The sequence below is a fragment of the Ursus americanus genome, chromosome 10 (genome assembly GCF_024610735.1).
Source record: "Ursus americanus isolate L20-20 chromosome 10, mUrsAme1.1.p, whole genome shotgun sequence".
Classification (NCBI taxonomy): Eukaryota; Metazoa; Chordata; class Mammalia; order Carnivora; family Ursidae; genus Ursus; species Ursus americanus.
In genome coordinates, this window is record NC_142136.1 from 12402317 (window position 1) to 12427383 (window position 25067).

The 25067-nt window shown below is 48.6% G+C and overlaps 1 protein-coding gene across 2 annotated transcripts in view; it reads left to right on the plus strand.

Moving 5' to 3' along the window:
- Nucleotides 1-25067, plus strand: part of STK24 (serine/threonine kinase 24) — a 112656-nt gene that overhangs the window by 60879 nt on the left and 26710 nt on the right. For both annotated transcript variants that reach the window (XM_045810991.2, XM_045810990.2), the window contains exon 3: nt 21377-21433. In XM_045810991.2, coding sequence (XP_045666947.1) covers nt 21377-21433 — 57 coding nt within the window. The remainder of the gene's footprint in view (nt 1-21376; nt 21434-25067) is intronic.

Below are 25067 nucleotides of genomic sequence, written 5' to 3' on the forward strand. Positions count from 1 at the left end.
TTGATTGGACTCTTCCCTGTTGTTATAAGTGAAATCAGTAGAGGTCAGTGTTAAGGTTGATTATGGACCAATGCTTATGGAAGCTCATCACCTACATATCTTGCTTATATACAAGTCTTCTCTTGCTTCTAGCCAAGGCTGGGCTGTGGTGGCACATGGATTTTGCAGTCATTATTGCTCACATATCCTAAATAGGCCTGATGAGGTGGAGTTGGCTTGTGTTCAGTAGCATGAAGACTTTCTGCCTTTCTCTCGTTCCTTTGATGGATCTATGTTTCTGGACACTTTCCTGAAAGTTGAGATCCATTCAGAGGCTGACAGACTTGTTCCTAGAAGAAAGGGGGCATAAATATGCCAAATGCAAAACCACAATGATTTCTTTGATTGCAGGGACCTTTGGGCCAGCTTGCAGTAAGAACTTGCCTTTAGAAGATCCTTTGGTTCCCATCAATGTCTCCCTCTCCTCAAAGGGATGGCAGCCCGATGGACAGTGGGCACATGACCCTGGCATCGACAGACTTCCACGGAGGTAAGCTGCTCTGTCAGTGCTGCCCAGACAGACAGGCGCCTTCCTCATCAGTCCCGAGCCCTGCCTCCATCCACACCGTATACACACATGCTCAGAGGACCTGAGGCTTTTTCTCTTCCTAAGGTGACAAACAGCCCTTCTTGCACAGGGATTACAGATGAGTGGAGTGAGAGCCAGCCGTGGCAACTTTCTCCTAGTTGAGGGACAGGAATTTCCAGGTTGGTGGTCTTGAATTCACGGTCAGTCCTTCATGGCTTTGTGTCTGTCTTTCACTGCGCATTGGGCTAATTCTGGTCACTGGGAGCAGCTGTTGCTATTTGGCGACAAGCTGCACAGAGTCTGTCCCTTCTTGCTTAATTCTATTAGTGGAGATACTGTTGATGGAGTTGCTGGTAACCACTGGGGTGATACCCTGGCCAGACTCTGGTGCAGGCATGTGCGATTTCAGAGACCAAGCTTGGAACTTTCTAGAAGGTATTGCTCCAGATCTTGACCCAAGGAGGGCACGGTGCAGCAGACATTTACGTTTCCTTAGAAAGTGGATTGCAGCCCTGCGTAGGCACGATTGTCGTTGGCAGAGATTCTGCTTTCTCCTGCTGTGTTGCTTTAGTCTTAAAGGGCCACATATATCAGAATAAATTAGTGTGTTTCTTAGCGTATTTCCCTTGTTGTTTTATTTCCTGTCTTCAATTAAGAGCTTCAGTTGCAGGGTTGAAATGAGAAATCTTAACTGACCTCCCTGAGAGAAGCTGCTGGGAGCCAAGTTTCACTTTTACCATGTCCGTGTAAAACTTTGGAAGCTTCAGTACAGTTGTTGCTATTGATTTTAACCTGAGTATGATCTTCTCACCTCGATAGACCTCCCGTTTCCCTTCTTGACGAAGCGAGGAGAGGAGTGTGTTTGAGTGTGGCAGGACTTGCTGGCCGTTGCAGGTGTAAGGAGTCCTGGTTCTTGTGTGGCTGTGCTCCATAGAACGTAGCAGGCGCCGTGCGGAGTGGGCACGTGTGCTGCCTGTGAGCTGTGGTCCGTGAGAGTCCCCGTGGTTCTAGTGACCTTACTGAACGTTTCCTTCATGCCAACTTGTACACATTTTTAAGAAAGGAAGAAGCTTCCATGATAAGCTTGTGGTTTTTTATTCTCAACTCTTCAGATCACCTTTAGGTCTATTACAAAGATTTCCTTCGTAAGCTCCTGGCACGTCGAGGAGCTGTGCTCTTTTAAGGCTCTGGCTGGTGTGGAATGTATTAGGCAGATTATCTCCTGGTTCTTACACGTTCTTATACTTTTCAGGTCCCCACTGTTGTGTTTACCTTCTAAGAGGCTCATAAAGCCACCCGCAATCCCTTGCTCTTTCTCTTCTGGACTGTGTGAACAAAGCGGCAGCTTTCATGAGCGGTGGCAATACCAACAGAGCTTCCCTGTGATAGCGGGAGGTTCTGAGCTAAGGCTGTTAAATGAATTTAATTCTAGCCTCACTGCTTGGTTTAATAATGTACCAAGTTTGATATTACATTTTCTGATTTTAATCAAGTTTCTGCCTCCAATTTATATTCGAGAAATGAGAACTAGTCCACCGGAGCAGCTGTCAACAAAAGCAGCACGTTCTTAGTCTCTGACTTTCTTCTTGCTTCTTTGAGCAGGAATTACTGGGTCCCTTAATCTTCTGCTGGCCGCACCATGAGTGTGCAGGGTTGTGTCCGTCTTTCAGTTGTTTTGAAAAGCACCATCTTGGTGAATTGGGATCCCTTACTTGGCCGTTGTGTTTAGGACTGGTGCCCCTAGAGCACATTGAAGAAGTGTTCGCTTGTACTGTACTGAAAAAAATTTATGGCAGACATTTCCAGTATGTTCAATATGAGATTTTTTGTGAGCCCTTCATTACTAGGATCTGAGGTGTCTTTCCCCACAGGTAATCCTCACAGATCTTTTTTTTTTTTTTTTTTTTAACATTGTTAATGGGATTTTACCAATATGAAGAAAGTACTTGGGATGACCAGTGCCAGCCTCTTTCTCCAAGAGCGTATTACAACTGTGTTTGTGCCTGAAGGTCATACTCTCCCTTGATCTTAAGACCCAGTGTCTAGGGCTCCAAGGCTTTGGGTCAGGTGCATTTCTTCCTCCTGCTGCCATCATTCGTGGCTCACCGGTTCCTGTGCTTACTGAGCTCTGCTGCTCTGTCTTGATCCCAGATCACAGGCCTGGTCTCTGTGCCTGAAGCTTGTTCGGTGTAGCGAGGGAAAGAGAGACGTAGCCGGGCGGGTGTCAGGCTGAGTAAGTGCTCTGATGCGGGGAGCTTGAGTTTGTGCTTGGAGCACACAGGAGGGGCACCCGTCCGGGACAGGAGGGGGAAGCCAGGATGAGGGCAAGGGGAGATGGGGTGCGGGGCCTCCAGGATCTGTTTCTTGGAGTTGATGTGGCACTGATTTAGGATTGGAAAACCGAGCCAGCAGCTCAAGGAAGAGAGCCTTGATAGGCTTTGGAGAGCCTGGGAGAAGCCCTCGGACAGAGGGCGAGAAGGTGGGCGAGACTTAGAGGAGGGCGATATCGGAAATTTCTTAATAAAGACACTGAACCGAAGGAGGGAGAAAGGAAAGCGACTGGAGCTGTGGGCCATAGAAAGGAGCCGTCATTCTGTGACTGCTCTGTTAGGCTTGTTGCACTGTGGGCTTACGGATGAGTGTCGTTCAGGGTCAGGCGACTGGAGTGTGAATTGGATATGATCCCACCGGTCAGTTCTATACATGCACCCAATTTTCAGATAGCATAGTTTTCTGTTCCTAAATTGAAAACGAAAATAGAATTTCACTTGATGAGTGAAAGTTCAGCAGTTGTCTTGGGTCTCTACCTGCCTCTCTTGGCTGTTGCCAGTGCTGTGCCCACCTCTGGCTGGCTGAGGAAGAGGAGGGGCCATCAGGGCATGGGAGGAGGGAGAGAGGTGCAGAACTCTTGGCAGACCCGCTTGAGGGGCTCCCTGGGAGGCTGTGCAGGCCAGCCCCAGTTCCATTCCTGAAATCCGAACAGTTTTTACTCATTTGGTTAATTAGAGACGCTGGTGTTTCAGAGCACACATAAGAGGTGTGAATAATGGTATATAAATATTGTTGGAACCCTCTGTTGTGGTTTCCCTTTCTTTTTTTTTCTTGTCTTCTGGTTTCAGAGTTTAAGCAGTAACTGGGGTGACTGGATTGGTTCTGGAAAGACAGTCTGTTATCTAACCTGCCATGGATATGCATGTTTTAGTCATCATGTATAGTAGGGAAAGGTGTGGGCACTTGAGGGCATGGAGGTGTGAAGCTTTCCAAGCCTAGATGTGTAATTAAAAAGGCAAGTAGCCCGTTGTTCTCATGAGTCTCCTGAATAACGGAATTTACCACTAACAGCACTGTATTTCATTAGGTTGTGCCTACCCAACTTGCGTCTGTACGTGGAGTCTGTGATCATGGGTGCATAACTGGGCTCCATCGGTTGGCAGGGGTGGGATGGATGGGGAGGGAGTGGGGTGAGGTGTGAGGGGAGGGAGGTGTTGCATACGCTTGAACCTTAACATGCTGCCAGGGTGGGTCCCTGTGTTGGGGCACGGAGTGCAGCTGAGGGCGCAGCCGAGGTGATTCCTGCCCTCTGGTCTGGGGAACATGACAGTTGCTGATGTCTGACAGGAGTTTCTACCGTCTGTCCGCAGTTCTTTACCTTGGCTACTGTTAGCGGTTGGCTTTCTTTTCCTGTTTGTTCTTTGCATACTGCTTTAGTCCAGGCTTTTAACTCCTGCCCAAGCTTCGGCATCTGGCCTGGACCCTGTGCAGGCCTCAGATCTACTTATGGAAGCATTTACTGGACAGTTCCCCTAGAATGTCCCATGGGAACTTCACAATCGACATGCCCAGAGCAGCGGATTTCTCTCCCCGATGAGCTAGGTCTCCGTGAATCAGGAGTTCCCACCAGGAAGGGCTGATGAGAAGGAGCTTGTTTAAGGCAGATACAGTAGCTGAAGCAGGGACGTCCAGAGGGCTTTGAACACTGCAGATGCCACATCCCATCAACTAGAGTTTGGGCCTTTATTTGAAGTTGTGTTTTCTTTTCTTTCCTTTTTTTTTTTTGAGAGAGGGGGAGACAGAGAGTGGGGAGCAGAGGGAGAGAGAATCTTAAGCAGGCTCCATGGTGAGTGTGGAGCCCTACGCGAGGCTCAATCTCACGACCCTGAGATCATGACCTGAGCTGATATCAAGTGTTGGGTGCTTACCTCACTGAGCCACCCAGGCGCCCCTGACACTACGTTTTCAAGGGAACCATGCTGAAGGCCCTCATGAAATCACCAGTGGTCTCTAGAAGACAGACTCACCAGAACATTTCTCCTCAGTGGCTGTCTGGGGTTCCCCGAGGCCCTCCTTTGTCACGTTGCTCCTGTGGCGTCTCTGGGGCTTCACAGGTGGGAGAACATGGTGGCTGTTTGGAGGAATAGTGCTGTGGGCAGGGGAGCCACAAGCCCCTGGCCCGGCAGGTAAGGAAGTTTCTATGCAGGACTCGCTTGCTTCCCTGGCCTGTGCCAGAATCTGGAGGAATCTGGAATATGCTGGTTGCTTCTAGAAGTGCCTGACCTAACATTGTTGTACTCACTCCAAGTAAATTAAACCTTGGAAGAGAGAGTCGGGATACGTGCCAGGGAATGGTAGGATCTGTCCATTTTATCATTTTGTGATTCCTCTGTGTTGTTTTCGTAGATTTTTGGCTCATTATTTTAAACACAATTGATTTCAGAGTTACTTCAAATATCTATCTTGTTTTCATGCTTTTTCTCTTTTTGCTATTTGTTGGCTTCAGTGAATCTCCTTTACTCTCTAAAGAAAATGGGTTTTGGGGATTATGAATCTGTTTTAAGTATGTGAGTATAATAAGTGGACTCTCTGAAAAAAGGGGAGGAAATTCATGCATATGGTCAGATGCACAGCTCTTTAAAAACCTGGTTTGAGTGGTCGTTTCTCACATGTTGGCAAAATGGATTTTTTATGTTCCGGAGGAGGAGGCACGATGTTCCTCAGGCAGGGCCGAATTGTTGATCTGGACCCCGAGGAGACCCTGGTACTGGCCCAGGCAGCGCCCTCCGTGGGGACGCGGAGGGTTTGAGTCTGCTGGAACCGGAGTTGTTTCAGCTGCTGTTTTTGGGTTTCTGGTCGCACAGAGAACTGGCCAACAACAGCTCGTTGGGTCCTGCAGCCCCGAGAGCAGCTTTTCCCTTGCGCGGTAGCCTCCTGCCCTCCCTCTGCTTGCGGGCCGAGGCTTGGAGATTGTAGGTGTGGAGAGGATGTGAGCTCCTCCTCTTGGCAGCACGCTCGCTGTCCACCAGCCGGCAGAGGCGTTGTTCCCCTGCCCTCTGCACTGTGGTTTGGCCGAAGGGGGCCCAGCCGAAGGGGGCCCAGCCGAAGGGCCCTCTGTGGAGAGCAGGGCCCCTCCCCTTCCACGGGCAGCACGGGGTGCCTACCCCTGCCCCCCATCCCTGCTTTACAAACATTTGGAAGACATCAGCTGTGTTCCCTGATGGCCTAGAACAGCTGCAGCTCCTGGGAGAGGAGCAGCACATCTGTTTTCTCAGAGAATAATTTTCAGTCTGCACGTATCTGTCCTTGCGTTTCTGGGGAAAATAGACACGGTACGTTGAGTCCGTGGTATCAAACTCCAGGGTGACCGTGGGCAAAAACAAAACTTTTTTTGGGCGGATTGAACACATCTGAAAGTAAATCTTGCTTTCGAATCACAAAGGAATACGTTTCATTTTGCAGTCAGTCACGGCGGAAAAGTTGTAGGCTCAGTGCCAAAGATAATATAAAAGATGTGCTTTGAAATATTTCTGAGGATGGGGACTGGATCCCTTTCTCTCTCCCGAACATACTGTCCTAGTGTAATTGAAGAAGGTCCCTGAAGACATTTGGCAGCTCCGTTTTATGTTTTTCTCTCCAGAAAGTTGAATGAATTAAAATTCCAATTAGGCTAAATATTTTACTTCACCAAAAAAGAAACTTAGCTCCGTTTTTTGGCTAATGTTCCCTATAAATTAAAGTAAGTATTAATTGTATTTCTCGTTCTGTTTGTCTCAACATACATGTTCTGCATATTTAAACTTCCGTCTGGAGTATCTGAACACAGCTGAGGTATTTAGATAAATTAGGTCATATCCTTTCTTCTCGAAAACTTATATTTCTGAGTAAATTCCTCAAAAATGGTACGATCCATGCTATCACAGAGCTTACTTAGATTATGCAAAGAGGGCTGCTTGGGATGTAATGAAAGGGAAGACTCGTTCCCAGAGAGGTAAGTCTACTCTTTTCCTCGTTCAGTGGTTCCTGTAGCACAGCGTGACTTTCAGGCATTTGAGTCAATAAAGACATCTGCTTCAGAGCAAGGAAAACGGACAGCTAGAGCCAGTCCTTGTATCGAATCCTGCCGGGGAGGAGCACGCTCGCCGGGTGTCAGCCGGAGCCTGGAGGCCGGCTGTCGTCTAGGGGTCTGTGATCGGGCCGGGTGGAGCTTCACACCGGGGCAGAGACAGAGCCGGCGTTGGGGCGTGGGCGGTGCTTCACGCCGGGCGGGACACGGGGGCAGAAGGCACGGGTCTGTGCCCTGAGCTGCGGGTCTCGTGCCCGCTCAGGCCTGACTTCTAAGCCCCGGCGTTGCTCCGTGAGGGAGCCTGCAGTTTGTGCCTCTGATCCAAGTGCCGCCTGACTGTTCTCAGTAGCTCGTCAGTTACAAAGATAGATTAAATCGAGAACGCGTGCATGTGTCTAGCTGCGCACGCTGGAATAGAACTGTGCAGAAAATACCAATTAGAGCAGCAGCCGGAAGCTTGGAAGGGAGAGAGCAGAGCCACGTGCTCAGCAGATCGAGCACTGGGGTTGTGTGGTGCGTGCAGTCCTGTGCTTTAGAGCCCACTCACCTGTAGGTTAAACTCCACGAACGGCAATAAAATATAAACATGATTGGCACCTATGCGTTTAAAATACAGCGTTTGTTTTTTTTGTGAATCCACCAATTCCATAAATTGCCTTATAACACTAAAGGCACTTCTTTAAAAATTTGCAAGCCACACAGTTTTTAGTCTTTGTCAGCTTCACTCACCTTCTGACTTGGTCTTGTCTCTTTGAGTTGAGTCTTTCTCAAAGAATTCGTACCGTCTTCAGTAATGTTCATCATTTCTGTTGATTTTATGGTTTTTGAGATGAGTGTTTCTGACAGATGTTGTGTAATGACCACTACGGGTTTCACTGAGCAGAGGAATGAGCTTGTCACCACTAGAAACACTTCCTTTGCAGAAGGAATCCATTCATAGCAAGATGAGGGCGTAGAGCTCGTTCAGCCTAGCAGCTCGTGGTTCTTGACTGTGGTGTTTGCTGTCTTACTAGGATGGATGCGAGGGAGGAAAGGTCCTTCTCTTTTACCTCCCGGGGTACTTTCCTCATGTTGCTCTTTATTCCCGCACTTACCGCGCTTCTTTTCTCTGATTTAGAGTATTTGAGCATGTATTTCCCTGATTACTTTGTGTCCTTGTGTGTCAGCAGAGTGGTTTTATTTGGCTTATTATTTGTAAGCATTTAGCACAGAAACTTCCCATGAACAGATTTGGTATTGAGTTATGTCAACTTCGTGTTGATGGTAGAGAGAGGACCATCTCAGAGCCACTCTGGGGAGACTTACCTACTAAAACACACCTGTGTGTGTGCGCGCTCTCCCCTCCTTCACTGCATGCCCTGACCCAACACCACATCACAGCCAAGTCAGCCCCTGGTGGTCAGAGGGGTGGGAGGTGGCCTGAGGTTCAGCAGCCTTGGTCTCCCCACTAGGAGGCATCGTCTGAGCACAGTGGAATTACTGCAGATACCGAGGAGAGCTCAGGACCCTGAGAGCTCTGTAGTTGGGGCGGGCAGGCAGGTGGGCAGGCGAGAGTTGGTAGGGGTAGGGCAGGTGGTTTAGCGTGTAAAATGAAAGTTTTCCATGTAAGGAGACTCACACCTAACATTCATTTATTTCCAACTGTACCTTTTTTTCTTTAGAAGTAACTTTTGGGGCCGGTGCCACTCATCAGCTGACAGCTCCTCTCCCAGGCTGCACTGCGTCCCTGGCGCTTTCCCCTCCCTGCTGTGCTCCATCCTTCAGTGGGACCCACTGCTCTTCCCCATCCCGGCCTCTTGCAGGTGTTGGGATTATGTGGTGATGTCATGAAAAGTCGTGTCCCTCAGGATAATGCTAGAATGCATTCTGTTCTTCCAAGGTTTGAAATTACTCAAAGGCAAAACCGTTTGACCTTCTTGCTTGCTGTCTATCTTTATGTAGATGTTTGTAGAGGAAAGTAATTGATCCATTTCTTCCCCTCACTCCTTTTCTGCCTATAGTTCTTGTTCTTTCTTGAGTAAATCTTAATTCGTATATTAAAAATAAATTATGTTTCATTCCGGATTTTCAGATTTACTCTTCATGAAGTATTGTGATCTTTTCTTTTTGCATTTAGAAAATTGTCTATAATTTTCTTTCTTTATTGCTATATTTACAAATTAATGTGTTGCCTGTTTTTTCTTGATTACAGTAACTGGAAGTTATTTGTCATTTAAAAAACGATATGTGGGGTTCCTGGGTGGCGCAGTCGTTAAGCGTCTGCCTTCGGCTCAGGGCGTGATCCCGGCGTTCGAGGATCAAGTCCCACATCGGGCTCCTCTGCTGGGAGCCTGCTTCTTCCTCTCCCACTCCCCTGCTGTGTTCCCTCTCTCGCTGTCTGGCTCTCTGTCAAATAAATAAATAAAATCTTAAAAGAAAAACGATATGTTTCTCATTTTAGTATTTTCCGTTATGGATGTCTCTTTATTTTTTGCTTTGCTTTTCTTAGGTTTCCTTTTTCCTTCCTTCCTGGCTTGTGGGTTAAACATTTAACATTTCTTTTAGTTTTATTTTTTTGGCTTGGTAATGAAAATAAATTAATGCTGTGAGTTTTCCTCTGAGTAAATCTTTGGCTGTATTATATAGCTTTTTGTGTACAGGCAGACCTCAGAGGTCCTGCGGGGTTGGTTCCAGACCACTGCAGTAAAGCTAATATTGCATAATAAACCTAGTCAGAATGAATTTTTTGGTTTTCAAGTGCATATAAAAGTTATGCTTTAAAAACAGTTACGTTTATACTGTAGTCTACTAAGTGTGCACCAATAGCACTGTGTCTAAAAAAGCAGTGTACAGACTTTAAGAAATACTTTATTGCTGATAAACGGCAGCCGTCCTCTGGGCTCTCAGCAAGCTGTAACGCTTTTGCTGGTGGAGGGTCTGGCCTCCACGTGGATGGCTGCCGACTGCTCAGGGTCGTGGTCGCTGCAGGTCGGGGTGGCTGTGGCAGTTTCTTGAGACAGCACTGAAGTTTGCTGCATTGATTGACTCCTCCTTTCATGAGCACTTTCTCTGTAGCATGCCGTGCCGTTTGATACTAGTTTGCCCAGTTGGAGTCCGTCCTCTCACACCCTGCTGCTGCCTTACCAGCTAAGTGCACGTCGCATCCTCAGTTCTTTGCTGTCATTTCAACAGTCTTCACAGCATCTTCACCGGGAGTAGATCCCGTCTCAGGAAACCAGTTCTTTGCTCATCCATGAAAAGCAGCTCCTCATAAATCATGAGATCGCCGCGATTCAGTCCCATCTTCAGGCTTCACTCCCTCTGGTTCTCTTGCTCTTTCCATAACATCTGCAGTGACTTCCTCCCCTGAAGCCTTGAACCCCTCAACGTCATTCATGAGGGTTGGGATCAACTTTTTCCAAACTGCTGTTCGTGTTGATAATTTTGACCTTTTCCCGTGAATCATGAAAGTTCTTAGTGGCATCTAGAACGGTGAATCCTTTCCAGAAGGTTTTCGGTTGACTTTGCCCAGATCCATCAGAGGAGTCACAACCTGTGGCAGCCAGAGCCTTAGGAAATGCATTAAATCATAAGACTTGGAAGTCAGAATGACTCTTTGATCCATGGGCTGCAGAGTGGGTGTTGTTGACACGGCATGAAGACACTGAATCTCATTGCACGTCTCCACCAGAGCGCTCGGGTGACTGGGTGCATCATCCGTGAGCACAGTCCTATTTTAACAGGAATCCTTTGTTGTGAGTAGTATATCTCAACAGTGGGCTTAAAATAGTAGGTAAACCATGTTGTAAACAGGTGTGCTATGTCATTGAGGCTCGGTTTCATGTAGAGAGGACAGCTGAGTAGATTTGGCACATTCTTGGGGCCCTAGGATTTTCGGAACAGTCACTGAGCATGGGCTTCACTCAAAGTCACCAGCTGCATCGGCCCCTAACAAGAGACCCAGCCTGGCCTCTGAAGCTATGAAGCCAGCACTGACTTCTCCTCTCCAGCGACAAGGGCCCAGTGTGGCTTCTCCTTCCAGTGGAAAGCAGTTTCAGCCAAGCTTTCTGGAAAGCTGTTGTTCGGTGCAGCCACCGTCATTCATGATCTCAGCAGAACTTTGGGGGGACTCGCCGCGGCTTCTGCATCAGCACTTGCTGCCTCACGCTGTGCTTTCATTTACGGAGACGGCTGCTTTCCCTAAGCCTCCTGAGCCTGCCTCTCTGCTAGCTTCAGACTTTTCTTCTGCAGCTACCTGGCCTCTCTCAGCTTTTGTAGAATTGAAGAGGGTTAGGGCCTTGCTCTGGATGAGGTTTTGGTTTGTAGAGATGTTTCTCGTGTGATCTTTTTTTTTTTTTTTTTTAAAGATTTTATTTATTTATTTGACAGAGATACAGCCAGCGAGAGAGGGAACACAGCAGGGGGAGAGGGAGAGGAAGAAGCAGGCTCCTAGTGGAGGAGCCCGATGTGGGACTCGATCCCGAACGCCGAGATCACGTCCTGAGCCGAAGGCAGACGCTTAACGACTGCGCTACCCAGGCGCCCCTCTCGTGTGATCTTCTATCCAGACTGCTCAGACTTTCTCCATACCGCTAATCTGCACTAAGGCTGTTTTACTTTCTTATCTTTTGTGTATTCACTGGAGTAACACATTTAATATCCTTCAAGAAGGTTCCTTTTGCATTCACAACTTGGCTAACTGGCACAAGAGACCTAGCTTTAAGCTTGTCTTGGCTTTTGACATGCCCTTTTCACTAAGCTTACTCATTTCTTGCTTTTGATTAAAAGTGAGAGACGTGCGACTCTTTCATTCACTTACACGAGGATGTCGTAGGGTTATTCACTGGCCTAATGTCAGTATTGTTGTGTCTCAGAGAATAGGGAGGCCAGAGGAGACAGGGGAATGACGAGTTGGTGGAGCTGCCGGAACAACCACATTCACTTGTTATGCACCCCCTCCTCCATGGGCGAAGCCCCAAAGCAATGACATTAGTAACATCAAATGTCACTGGTCACAGATCCCCGTAAGAAATACAGTACTAATGAGAAAGTTTGAAATGTGAGGATTACCAAAATGTGACGCACAGACATGGAGGAGCCAGTGCTGTTGGTAAAATGGCGGCAGTAGACTCACTCAACACAGAGTTGCCGCAGACCTTCAGTTGGTAAGATCACAGTATCTGTGAAGTACAAAAAATGAGGGATGCCTGTATGTAGTGTTTCCAACATCATTTTTGGCTGATTTGTAGTGAAGATTTTGATTTTTTTCCTTTGATGTAAGGATTTGGTCTGATAGTTGATTTATTTATTTATTTATTTGTGCTGTTTCCGGCACAACCTTATTTTTAGTTGATTCCTGTCTACAGTGGCCTTTCTCTTACTTCATACTTGCTTCCAGAAGAATTTCCTTGCAATGGAATGCTTTTGTCCTCCTTTTAGGGCCTGGAAGAGGGAAGCCCGGATTCTTCTCCTCTCTTCTTTTGCTTCTTTTTTTTTTTTAAAGATTTATTTATTTGAGAGAGTGCGTGCATGCACACACATGCACATGCACAGGGGGCAGGGCAGAGGGAGGGAGAATCCTCAAGCCGACTCCCCACTGAGTGCGGAGCCCAACACAGGGCTCCATCCCAGGACCGAACGGAGCCAAAGTCAGGAGTTGGATGCTGACTGAGCCACCCAGGCACCTTCCTCCACAACCCCCGAACACACACACACACACACAAAACAAACCCATATTCTTAAGGCTGTGACCCGGCATTGTTTTAATAAAACCTCCTGTGTGGTTGATAGTTCTTGGGCTCAGCCTTTGTTACGGTCATGGATCTGGAGGCCTCTGAAGGCCGTGCAGATGGAGAGCAGAACTTGCTTCATTTGAGAATTCCTGCTGTAAAAGTCTCGTTCTTTGTTAGCTGTGTGGAACCCGCCCGGTCTCATTTGCCTCGTTGTAACCTTTCTCTGGATGTCCGTGAAGCCCCTGGGGCTTGTTAATGTGGGGCGTGCTGAGTGTGGGGCCCAGCTCGCTCACCGATCCCCAGCTCTTAGGAAGTGGTTCCAAACCATTCAGGGCAAGTTTGCCTGTCTGTGGGAATGTTGTTGATGCGTTCACATCAAATTAATTTCCTCAGGCAGAAGTGACCAAAGCAAAATCAAAAGCCAGATGTGGAAAGTGCTGTGTTTGTGGCTCATCGGATAGGAGGCCATTTTCCCTAGTATGTTAAAAGTGACCACCTCGGAAAAAGGCCGGTAAGCCAGTAGAGCGTGTAAACGGATCAAGGTTCACAGCGAGGAAAGGAATCCCTGCTCTTCAGTATATGAAGGGGTTCTGCCTACGATCAGGGAAGGAAACGCCCTGAGAGACAGTTTAGTTTTGCCACTGCAGGTCTGTCTTCCGTGGCCGAGGGCCACCGTCACGAAGTGCCGCCGTCTGGGTGCCTGAAACAGCACGCATTTGTTTCCTCACAGTCCTGGAGCTGGAAGTCCGAGGGCGAGGCGTCGGCGGGGCTGGTCCCCTGTGAGGCCCCTCTCCTGGCCGGTAGACGCCCGACTTCTCCGTCTTCACACTGTGTGTGCCTGTGTCCTCGTCTCCTAGAGGGACGCCAGCCACATTGGATCAGGGTCCTCCCCCCCCCCCCCAATGACTTGATTTTTAACTTAATTGCCTCTTTAAAGACCCGGTCTCTGAGTGGAGTTGACCCTTTGAACTGCACAGGTCCACTTACAGGTGCAAAGTTTTTACAGTTCTGTCCATGTTTTTTTTTCCTGAATAACCTTTTCTCCAGATTGTAAGAACGCAGTGTATAATACACGTAACACACAAAATGTGCTGTTTATGTTACTGATCGGTAAGGCTTCCGGTCAGCAGCAGGCTATTGGTAGTTACGTTTTTGAGGAGTCGCAAGTTATATGTGGAGCTGTGACTGTGGGGATTGGGGGGGTATCAGGATCTCTAATCCCTATGGTGGTCAAGGTCGGCTGTACAGTCGAATTTTGAGGTACTGGGGGTTAGGACTTTAGCATATGAACTTGGGCGGGGGAAGAAATTCAGTTTATGACAATGACAAAAAAAAAAGTTTTGTTACACTGTGTTGGCGAAGGAAAGGGGAAATTAGCACTCAGACGGTACTGGAGGTAAGATGCATTCTTTGAAGAGTCATTTGTCATTATTTGTTAAAATTCAAGTGGATTCCTTTGACTTAGAAGTTCAGTTTCCAGGAACTCTCCAAAATGAGAACGTAAGGTTCTTCCTTGACACCTGGCTCATAATAGCAAAAGACTGGGAACAACTCAGTGTTGTCAATATGGCATGGGTTAGTTATGGTTTAAAATAAAAAAAAAAGGAGGCATTTCTTTGTGGACAAATACAGAATGTTCTAAGTAGAAGCAAGGTAGCAGTGCATAGAATGTTACCATCTGCATGAAAGGGAAGAAAGAGCTTATGGGTATTTGTGTAGAATATTTTCTCTGAGGTTGCACCAGATGTGTTAGTAATTTGGGGGTGGAGACTGGATAGCCCAGGGCCAGGGTGAGAGGGAAAGTTCTCAGTGTATACATTTTGGTACCTTTTGAATTGTGAATTATGAATTTATTAAGTAAAGGGACCATTTTCTTTCACTTACGAATTTTATCACAAGGTCGCTTATAATTCACCTCTTTTGAGGGGATATTTTAAAAAGGAAATTATTCAGGGGCGCCTGGGAAGCGCAGTTGTTAAGCATTTGCCTTCGGCTCAGGGCGTGATCCCAGCGTTCTGGGATCGAGCCCCACATCAGGCTTCTCCGCTGGGATCCTGCTTCTTCCTCTCCCACTCCCCCTGCTTGTGTTCCCTCTCTCGCTGGCTGTGTCTCTCTCTCTGTCAAATAAATCAAATCTTTTTTTTAAAAAAATAGGAAATTATTCTGATTAAAATCATTCTCGTTTTAAGAACTCTTCTGATTTATTTTCCTCAGGGTGCCCCACGTCTGGGCAGTGACAGTGCTTGGTCACTTGGTCACCGAGGACAGGTCAAGTGTGTCCCTTGAGCCAGACCATCTTTGTCAGACATTCTTGCCTCAGGGCTTGTAGGGCAATAATTAATTTTTTTTTATTCTAGTGTGGAATGTGTATGAATCATTGTTCCAGACTTTATGTGGCTCAGGCGCTCCCATGCAGGGAAATACTATTTAGCCTTGTTAATTGGGCTCTTTTGTTTTTCTAGGTTATTTTAAAGCATTTATGGGTGATGATGTTGATAAAGCTAATAGCACTTGGTGTGTGTTTGGTACCTTGAACTTTGCAAAACACTTCCACGTTCATGATCTCATTATATTGTCAGTTGAACTAGGAGGTTTAGAAACAGGTTACTACCATCTTTGTGTGGGTGAGGAATTCGAAGCTTAGCTGTCCTGCGGTGAGTAAGTGACAGCGCTCTAGCTGGAGGGTCCGGGGTGTGCAGTGGCTCTGCTGAGGACGAGAGCGTGAGCGCTCGGCACTGGTGGTCCAGCGACCCTTGAAGCTTACCCACGGTTGGTCATGTAGTGCAGGGGTTTTCGGTGGGGGCTGTTCTGGTCCCCAGAAGACGCCGGTGATGTCTGGAGCCGTTGTTGGTGATCAGGACTGGGGTGTGTTACTGACATCTAGTGGGGAGAGGGGTCAGGGGTGCTGCTCAACAGCCCCCAGTGCACAGGGCAGCCCCCCCTCCCCCCAGAGGCTCCCCGGCCTCACATGTCAGCAGTGCCTAGAAGGATGAGGAAGCCTGACACAGCGGAGACCGTGCTCTGCCTACCACCCCCAGAGCCCGTCCTACACGCTCCTCAGATCCTCCGTTTACTCCCTCGTGAACAGTTGTTTTAGGATCGGTGGGGGTAGAACTTACTTGGAATCCTGACTCACGGCCAGTTTAAGAGACCTTTTCTGTCTCATGTTGCACGTCCGTCCTGCCCGGGAGGTGGGATGGCATCCACGGGTGTGCTCCTGATGGGGCCCAGGTTATGTGTCTGCAACGGACGCTTCTCCAGGTCCCAGGAGCTGTCCCTTCGCGCTCTCCCTGGTTTTCGTAATAGCCACAGCAGCTCTGTCCTCATCCACGTTGGGAGGTAGGCTGTTTATTCTTAGCACCCTTGCCTTTTGGTGGGGAAGAGAAACCGGCAGCTGGGGGTTATAGTTCAGGAATTCTAGCCAGGAGAAGGAGGAGCAAAGCAGAACCCAGAGGTTTTAGGACTCATTGGTACCGTGGGGGGAGAGCCAGCCTATAGAAAGGGAGAGAATGATTGAGTACAGAGGATTGGGGCTGCGGAGGAGAATGCGTGTCCAAGGGAAGGTGGCACATGGAGTGATGGTGTCAGTGGTGGGACTGGGGGTCACTGGTGGGAGGGGGTGGGGTGAACAGAGAACACTGTTGGCAGATTGTTCTTGGAGAGGATGAGACAGACCTCTTTCTCTGAGGCAAGAGGAAGAGTGGGGACAGATGTTTGGTCCTGGTGGACCGAGCAGGGAAGGGTATGCCCGGGATGCATGTCCTCAGGGGAGCTGCCCTGTGGGCTGTCACTGGCACGGGCAGGGTGGCCAGGACATCTTGTGGCAGGGGGAGCAGCTGTGCGGGAGCGGGGGGCTTAGGAGCTCGGTGCGTCCCGGGGGCACAGGTGGGGATGGTGGGGATGAGAGCAGGGACGGATGGGCACCTGCGAGTGAGCTGTTATTTAGTACAACTTAGTGCGAGCCGTCAGTTATTTTAAAACCGGTGTGTATTTTGTTTCATTTTGTTTTTAAAGAGAAAGGAGATTCATGCTTGTTCCATGAATGACCTGTGGACACCTTTGTCCACCTGTCCCAGCTTGTCATCCCCCCTCTACCTCCTTCCCCTGGGGCTCCCTGTCAATAGATGGCCATGTTATCTGAGTGAGGCCAAGTCTGGCAGTGACCCTGACCTCCCTGTGTACCCCTAGGCCCATCACTTCTGCCTCCCCAGCCTCTCCGGTGACACCACAGCCACGCCCCCTCTCCCTCTCCTCCCTGGGCCTCTGCAGGAGCCTGTAACTACCCTCTGGCTCCTCCCCTACCCGCATCCAGGGCTTACCCCAAAGTGGGCGTCTGCTCTGCTGCCCTTCAGTGACTTGTAGGGGGGGAGTCTGAAACGTTTAGCACAGGCTACAGAATCGGCCACACTTGGGGTCACTGCACCGGGGCGCCCTCCCCTCCATCAGATCCTTGGTGTCCCCCTCTTCCCTGCCTTACCGCTTCACTTCTGTTGGCTGACCTGCACTTGTCTCCTCTGTCCCCTCCCTCTGCTTCTCCCACAACCCCAGTGCCATAACCTCATTTGGGCTCATCTTAAAAGAGACTTGGTTCTAACTCTGAGAGCCAGCGGGTCCCTGCTGTACCCTCTCCTGGCACCTACGCGTGACAGAGTTCATGGAACAGTTGTCGGAGGTCTGTCTTGGGGTCCAGAAGGTGAGCCCCTGCAGAAAAGGCAGGCGCTCACCCTGCTTATTGCTGCCTCCTGGTGCTGGCCCCTGGGCGAGCTGCTCTGTGGCCCCTCGGCCCGGAGTGAGTGGGGACTGCGCGCAGAGAGCGTGGGGCAGGGGGGTCACTGACCTCACTTCCCAGGCCGCCTCTCCATGGCTGGAGCGAGCGGCGCACCCAGTGAGCTGGAAAAGCCAGGTCAGCCGACAGGGTGTAACCAGTAGAACCTTTTCCCGATTAGTGGTGCCAGTGGAACTGGGCAAGGGGGTGGGGGGAAGCACATTATAGTGCCCTAGCCACGGTATTTGAAAGGCATGACCTAACGCTGTTTTTCTGTGTCCTCGGATCTGGTGGGACGGCCTTCAGACCCCAGCAGGTCTGCTACCAGGAAGGAGCTGGATAAAAGTGGAGGCAGGCACATAGACCAATGGAACAGAATAGAGACTCCAGGGATGGACCCTCGGCTCTGTGGGCAGCTAATCTTTGACAAAGCAGGAAAAACATCCAGTGGAAAAGCAGTCTCTTCAATAAATGGTGCTGGGAAAATTGGACAGCTACATGCAAAAGAATGAAACTTGACCACTCGCTCACACCGTACACAAAGATAAACTCCAAATGGTTGAAAGACCTCGATGTGAGACAGGAATCCATCAAAATCCTAGAGGAGAATATACGACATCGGCCACAGCAACCTTTTTCATGACACATCTCCAAAGGCAAGAGAAACAAAAGATAAAATGAACTTGTGGGACTTCATCAAGATAAAAAGCTTCTGCACAGCCAAGGAACAGTCAAAAAAACTAAGAGGCAGTCCATGGAATGGGAGAAGATATTTGCAAATGACACTACAGATAAAAGATTAGTATCCAGGATCTACAAAGAACTTCTCAAACGCAATACATGGGAAACAATCAAATCAAAAAATGGGCAGAAGATATGAACAGACACTTTTCCAATGAAGACATACAAATGGCTAACAGACACATGAAAAAATGTTCAAAATCATTAGCCATCAGGGAAATTCAAATCAAAACCACATTGAGGTACCACCTTACACCAGTTAAAATGGCAAAAATTGACAAAGCAAGAAACAACAAATGTTGGAGAGGTTGTGGAGAAAGGGGAACCCTCTTACACTGTTGGTGGGAATGCAAGTTGGTACAGCCACTTTGGAAAACAGTGTGGTGGTTCCTCAAAAAGTTAAAAATAGAGGTACCCTATGACCCAGCAATTGCACTCCTGGGTATTTACCCCAAAGATACAGATGTAGTGAAGAGAAGGGCCATATGCACCCCAATGTTCATAGCAGCATTGTCCCCAATAGCTAAATTGTGGAAGGAGCCGAGATGCCCTTCAACAGATGACTGGATTAAGAAGTTGTGGTCCATATATACAATGGAATATTACTCAGCCATCAGAAAGAACGATTGCCCAACATTTGCAGCAACATGGATGGGACTGGAGGAGATTATGCTAAGTGAAATAAGTCAAGCAGAGAAAGACAGTTATCATATGGTTTCACTCATTTATGGAACATAAGAACTAGGAAGATTGGTAGGAGAAGGAAGGGAAGAATGAAGGGGGGTGAACAGAAGGGGGAATGAATCATGAGAGACTATGGACTCTGGGAAGCAAACTGAGGGCTTCAGAGGGGATGGGGGTGGGGGATTGGGATAGGCAGGTGATGGGTAGTAAGGGGGGGGCACGTATTGCGTGGAGCACTGGGTGTTACACGCAAACAATGAAGCACGGAACACTACATGGGGTGGGGGGGAAGCGGAGGCTGGGCTGGTTTTTCACTCCCTCTTCCCCAAAGAGGTGAAGCCTTTGTAAGGAAAGGGTGGGGTTTTATCCTTTCAGCTGGGGAGCCCTTGGTTCAATGCTTAAATGCCCCGGAGGTATTAGGACAACATGGGAAAATGGCTCACTTTATCACCTGGTGTGGCTCCCTGAAAGGAGAAAAGTAGCTTGTTGAAAGGGTCATTTTTTTGTCTCCTTGGTAGGTAGTTACCTGCTGGGCTAACCTGGCAAGGGTTTAGGAGAGGAGTACGGTGCTTTGGACCGCAGGCTGGCGGAGGACGTGTGGCCACTTGTGTCCTATTGTTGTGGGAAGCAGTGCGGTGACCCCCGAATCGCCGTCCGCCCAGGCCTCTCTCGGAGTCCTGGTCACCGCTGGCTGCAGATGGGAGTGACGTGAAGGCGATGACCCACCGAGTCCGCCTTCATGCCCCTGAAGTCGGAGGGATGGGAGCTGGGTCAGACGGCACCATGAATAAGGGAACGGGAATAGACATCTAAGTCCAAGTTTTTTATGGAAAAAGAATTTAGATTTCCCGTGATATCCAAAATGGTATTGGTCGTTCCCTGGAATAAAGACAAGATGCTTCTGGAATGCCTAGAAGGAGCCACACAGACATTTCTCCAGGAGCCGGGGCTCTGGAGGTCTACCTGGCATTGGGCTCATTTGCTAAATGGAAGAAAGGTCAGAGAATAGTCTTTCTGGTGGGAAGTTCTCTTCAAGTCAGAACCAGGGGGCGATTATGCCTGTTAGAGCAGGTGTCCATGGCCAGGTGGTTACTGAGGGGGTGAAACGTTTATATGTAGAAGGTGGGCCCCAAACACATCATCTCAGGCTTCTGTGCCCTGTCCAGTCTCTGCTGAAATTGTCTTTGTTGTACTAGACGTCAAGGGCATTTAGAGCTTGAGAAAGTGTTCTATTTCTATCTGCGGTAAAACTTGAACTGTTCAGAATATCATAGATTCAACTCCAGATGTCAGAAGTTATTTGAAATTTTACAAGGAATTTTTTTTACAAATGTGCGTGTATCATTGCCTCTCTGAAGCGAATACATGGTCAACACGGTTTTTACCCTTCCCGGACTACAGCACACCGTATTAACACGTACTGAGCCCGACCTTGCCAGGCACTGTCCCCCGGCACTTAGTTTGCTGTTGGTGGAAACAGACAAGTGAATCTAAAATGAAAATCAGACCAATAGTTGCTAAAGTAAAAGTTTGCACAGGGTGTGTGGGAGGGAAGCAGGTGACGGTTTTCCCGACTTCTGCTAGGGCAAGAAGGCCAGAGAAACAGTTCCAGAAGAGCAGGCAGTCAAAGTTGGAGGCCAGAGTGTGGAGGGGCCTCCCTAGGGGATACGCTAGAGCAGGAGGGCTCGCTTCCACCCTGAAGGGGCCAGAGAACTCTTTCGGTGCATGTTACAGCTACCAAAAGGATTGAGTTAGTAGCAAAGCCCACTTCTGTAAGCAGGCCCGTGCACCTGCGGACCAGACGGGGGCTCCCTCTCTGAGCACAGTGCAGAGGTTTGCTTGCTCGCTTCTTGGTTTTCAGGGGAGTATCGCTTTGGGATTTGTATTTAAAAAAAGAACACTGGAAGTCATGGGCCTGAGTGGCTTCAGGAGAGACGAAAAGACACAGAGTGGACACTGGTGAGGACACAAACTTAAGACTTGGGCTGGGGCCTGCTTTTCTGGAAAGCTCCCTGAAAACTATGGTAGCTTTTGGGCTATTGGAAATTCGCTGCCTTTCTACGAAACAAGGGGGTGGGGGAAAGGCTGCACTGCTGTCCCCCCCCTTGGGAATGTGACCTTCCCTCAGCTGGGAGGGAGTGCCTACCGGTCCCCACGGCTATGTGTCCTGGGCGCCTCCTGGCTGACACCTGGGGGGAGGGGAGGAGCACGTGTGACTGCTGCTGGCCCTGTGATGGTCTTTGGGGACTGGTTCCCAAACCCAGCTGTAGCTGAGGATCACCGACTGAGGTTGTTTGAAAGGGGAAGCCCCCTGAGATTCGGGTTCAGCAGGTCCGGAACATGCTGTCTGCAGGCGTCTGACGCAGGCCGGCCCAAACCGCGGAAGCCCGGCAATGTCGTGAGGCCTTTTCCTGCTCGGGACTCACTTGCACACAATTTCCTTGCTGTTATGTGTTTGTGAAAATGTCCAGTTTCAAAATAACAGCGGAAAAAAAAAACAACCTGAGATTATTTAAATTTTTTTCTGGTTTTGTTTTTTAAAAATAATTTTCCTCTTTTTGTTTCTGTAGGACACTAAATTGTGGATAATAATGGAATACCTCGGTGGAGGCTCCGCACTAGATCTGGTAAGTATCCCCCCGTCCCCCGCGCCTAAATACGCATCAGAGTTCTTCTCAGTAAATCTTGGTTGTAAAGGTAATTCTGTTTTTATCCACTTCTGTTTCCCTCTTCAGTTGTGTGAAAAGGGACCAAACTATTCCCTGTAATACCGGTTTCTAATAATATTATTGAAAATTACAGTTTTCCTTTTTTTTTTTTTTGAAGACTGATTTATTTGAGAGAGAAAGTGTGCGTGAGTGGGGAGAGGGGCACAGGGAGAGCATCTCCAGTGGACTCCCTGCTGAGCATGGAGCCTGATGTGGGGCTGGACCTCATGACCCTGAGATCACACCTGAGCCAAAACCAAGAGTTGGAAGCTCGACCCACTGAGCCACCCAGGAGGGTTGTACTTTTGAAACCAGTTTTGCTGTGTCCTGGGAAGCCAGTGAATTCGTTCATAGAAGCCAGGAAGGATTCTGCCTGTTGTTATCCTCCTTAAGAACACTTTGTTAGCTTCTCTCCCAAAACTGGTTTTAACTTTTGTGGAGCTGAGATCCCATTATAGTTTCATATTTCAGCTAGTAGCTTAGTTTCTGAAATAGGCGTGTAACATTTTCATTTATAACTAATTAGAAGCAGGACTTTTAAAACTTACTTGATTTCAGGAGTAAGGCAGGCAGGCAGCGTGTGATGATTGCAGAACGGGGTCACACATCGGAGCCATGGTCGGGCCAGGCGGGCGGGTGCCCTTCTGTTTCTCAGATGCACGCGCAGAGGCCGTGGCAGCGCCGGCCCCAGCCCCGCGGTCGCGTCTCCTAGCTGGCCTGCACCTGCCGCGCCAGCCCACGTGCGAGCTAGTGGAAGCCAGCGAGGGGCTGACCTCAGAGCCGCAGTCGCTGCTCTTGGTAAAACACGGCCGCATGTCGGCTTCTGGCCAGATGCTTACAAATAACCAGTGAATCATAAGCATTGCTTAAGTTGTTCTAGAAACTCCGTATGTGCAGAACAAATTTTAAAAAGCCCACACGGTTGTTTAGCACCTGACATCTTGTCCCCAAGGTGGTTATACAGTGAAATCAGTGCACTCAGCTCCTGTCCTGGGGTGAGCGGTGGTTTCTAGGACAGGCCTCGCCGTCACTTTCATGGTTAGAAGGTAGGGCCTGCCTGGTGGACAGTTGTCAGGATGATGGGCCTGCAGTTTTCGCTGCTCTCAGAGTGGTGGCTGGAAGAAGCCCGTGTGTTTTAGTGGTTGTATCTTACACAGATTTTATCCACTAAGGGGAGAAGGGCCCTTTGGTTAAAAGGAGATTTCTTTCTCACAGTGGGAGCAGCAGTTAGTAGTTTTTGAGGAGGGGAAGGTAAACCTCTAAAACTTTATCTCTAAAAGTATTACATACCTTATTTTATTTTATTATTATTATTTTTAAAGATTTTATTTATTTATTTGACAGAGACAGCCAGAGAGAGAGGGAACACAAGTAGGGGGAGTAGGAGAGGAAGAAGCAGGCTTCCAGAGGAGGAGCCTGATGTGGGGCTCGACCCCATAACGCCGGGATCACGCCCTGAGCCGAAGGCAGACGCTCAACGACTGAGCCACCCAGGCGCCCCTACATACCCCATTTTAAAGCAGTTAGTCAAAGTAGTCTTCAAGAGGAAATTTCAAGAAAAAATGTAATACGATATCAATAATTATATTAAAATGAGAAGAGCAACAGAGCAGCCGGAAAAATTCCGTGACTTGCTTTGCATCTTTTCCATGAATATACACATGACACAAAGAGCTTTTCATTTTTGACCGTTTTGGGAAATGCTACAGGAATGTAGAAAATCATCTCATGTTGGGTAATTAGAGTTACGGGATCTTGAGTGCATCTCCTTTGTGGCACGTGTGCAGTTGTGTGGGGACTCTGTCCTCCAACACTGAGCCCTCAGAGAGGCAGCTCATCTCAGTGCTCTGCTTTATTCATTCTTAATGCCACAGTAATTTATTTAGTGGTAACTGTCTTTGGAGCTTTGAAGTCTGTGAAATCTTAGACATTACAATTGGAAGGAGGTGTAGAACTCTCCACTTAAAAAAAAAAATCTCACGTGGTTACGGTCCCAGCAAACTGCCATCCACCTTGCACATTAATGGCTCTGCTGACAAGAACCAGGCATCCTTTTTTGGACATCCCTAATCATCTCATTCTAATTGAGGAGCAAACGGAGGCGCTCAGAGGTCCTAGCTAAAGTAGAGCTGGACTTTGGACCTTGTTGTGCCCAGCCGCAAAGCCTGTGGCCTTCCGTGGCCCCACACGGTCCTTCCCGTCCCTCTCACTTCGTTGGATCTTTCTCGTATCCCCTTGCTGTTGGCCTGACATCAACCTGCAAAGACGAGGACACAATAATAGACAAGAATTATTTTTTGAATGTTGAAAACCATTAGGATTATTTTACGAGGGTCTATTATTTGTTTATAAAAGATTTTAAGAATGAGAATATTGTTGCATATAAAAATTGGATAGCATGTAGCTGAATATATGGGTTTGGGGCATTTTTCTGAAAAAGTAACCTTGCTTTTATTCACTGTCTCTCTGGTAAGAGGCATAGTGCTAAAATGTGTATGTGTGATTTTGGAGGAGCCCCACACGTCACGGCCCGTGGAGGGAAGGGTGAGCAGGTGTGCCTTGGTCAAGGAGAGGGCCATGCCATCCCCCAGAGCATGTAGGTCTCGCTGGCTCTTTCTGCATCTTTGACTCTCTAGCCTCATCTTTTCTCTTCATGCACTCAGTAACTGACGTAGGCAGCTTGGGCCGCCGTTGCAAATTACCGTGGACTGGGGGCTTAAACGACAGTGTATTTCTCACAGTTCTGGAGGCTGGGAAGTCCAAGGTCAAAGTGTGGGCAGATGTGGTGTCTTGTGAGGCCTGCTTCCTGGCTTGTAGGTGGCGTCTCGTATCCTTGCATGAGGGAGAGCAGAGAGCCCCAAAGCGAGCTCCCTGGCCTCTCCTGGACAAGGGCACGAATCCTCTTCCTGAGGACTCCACACACATGATCTAATCACCATCCAGAGGCTCCACCTCCTAAAACCATCACATCCGGTGGTAGGTTTTCAACATTGGGATTTTTAGGGGTGTGGGTGGGCCCAACAGTTCGGTTCCCTAACACAATGAAAAGTGTCTAAGTCTTCAGTCTGGTCAGAGGTAGACGGCTGTCTCCCCGTTCTTGGCCGTAAGCATGTTGAAGTGTGGCGTGCAGATTCTGTTTTTCGCTTTTTCACTTTGCATTGTGGTTATCAGGTCTTTTTACTTAGGCACTTAGACAGTAGTTGAATTCCTCACCATGAATCTTAATGACAGTGTACCCTGGGATGGGAAGATGGCTGCCCTCCTTCAGCCGACAGTGGTAGTTAATTTGGGGGGCTTGCTTTTGCTGGAATTGAGGTTCCACATGGAGGCTGGCTCCAAGTCGGGATGTGGGACCAAGATAGAATTGCCTGGATATTCCCTGGTGGGAAGTGGGGTGTTTTGGATGTAGGTAGGGAGCTGTCTGTGTGTGAGAGTGCTTCCTCAGGCCCCTGAATACCGTCCCCCCCCCCCCCAGCCCTCTGAGGTACCAGCGGTGTCACCTGTCGGAGCTCGAGAGAACTGCAAACCTGACCCCCTCTTGCTGTTTGATACA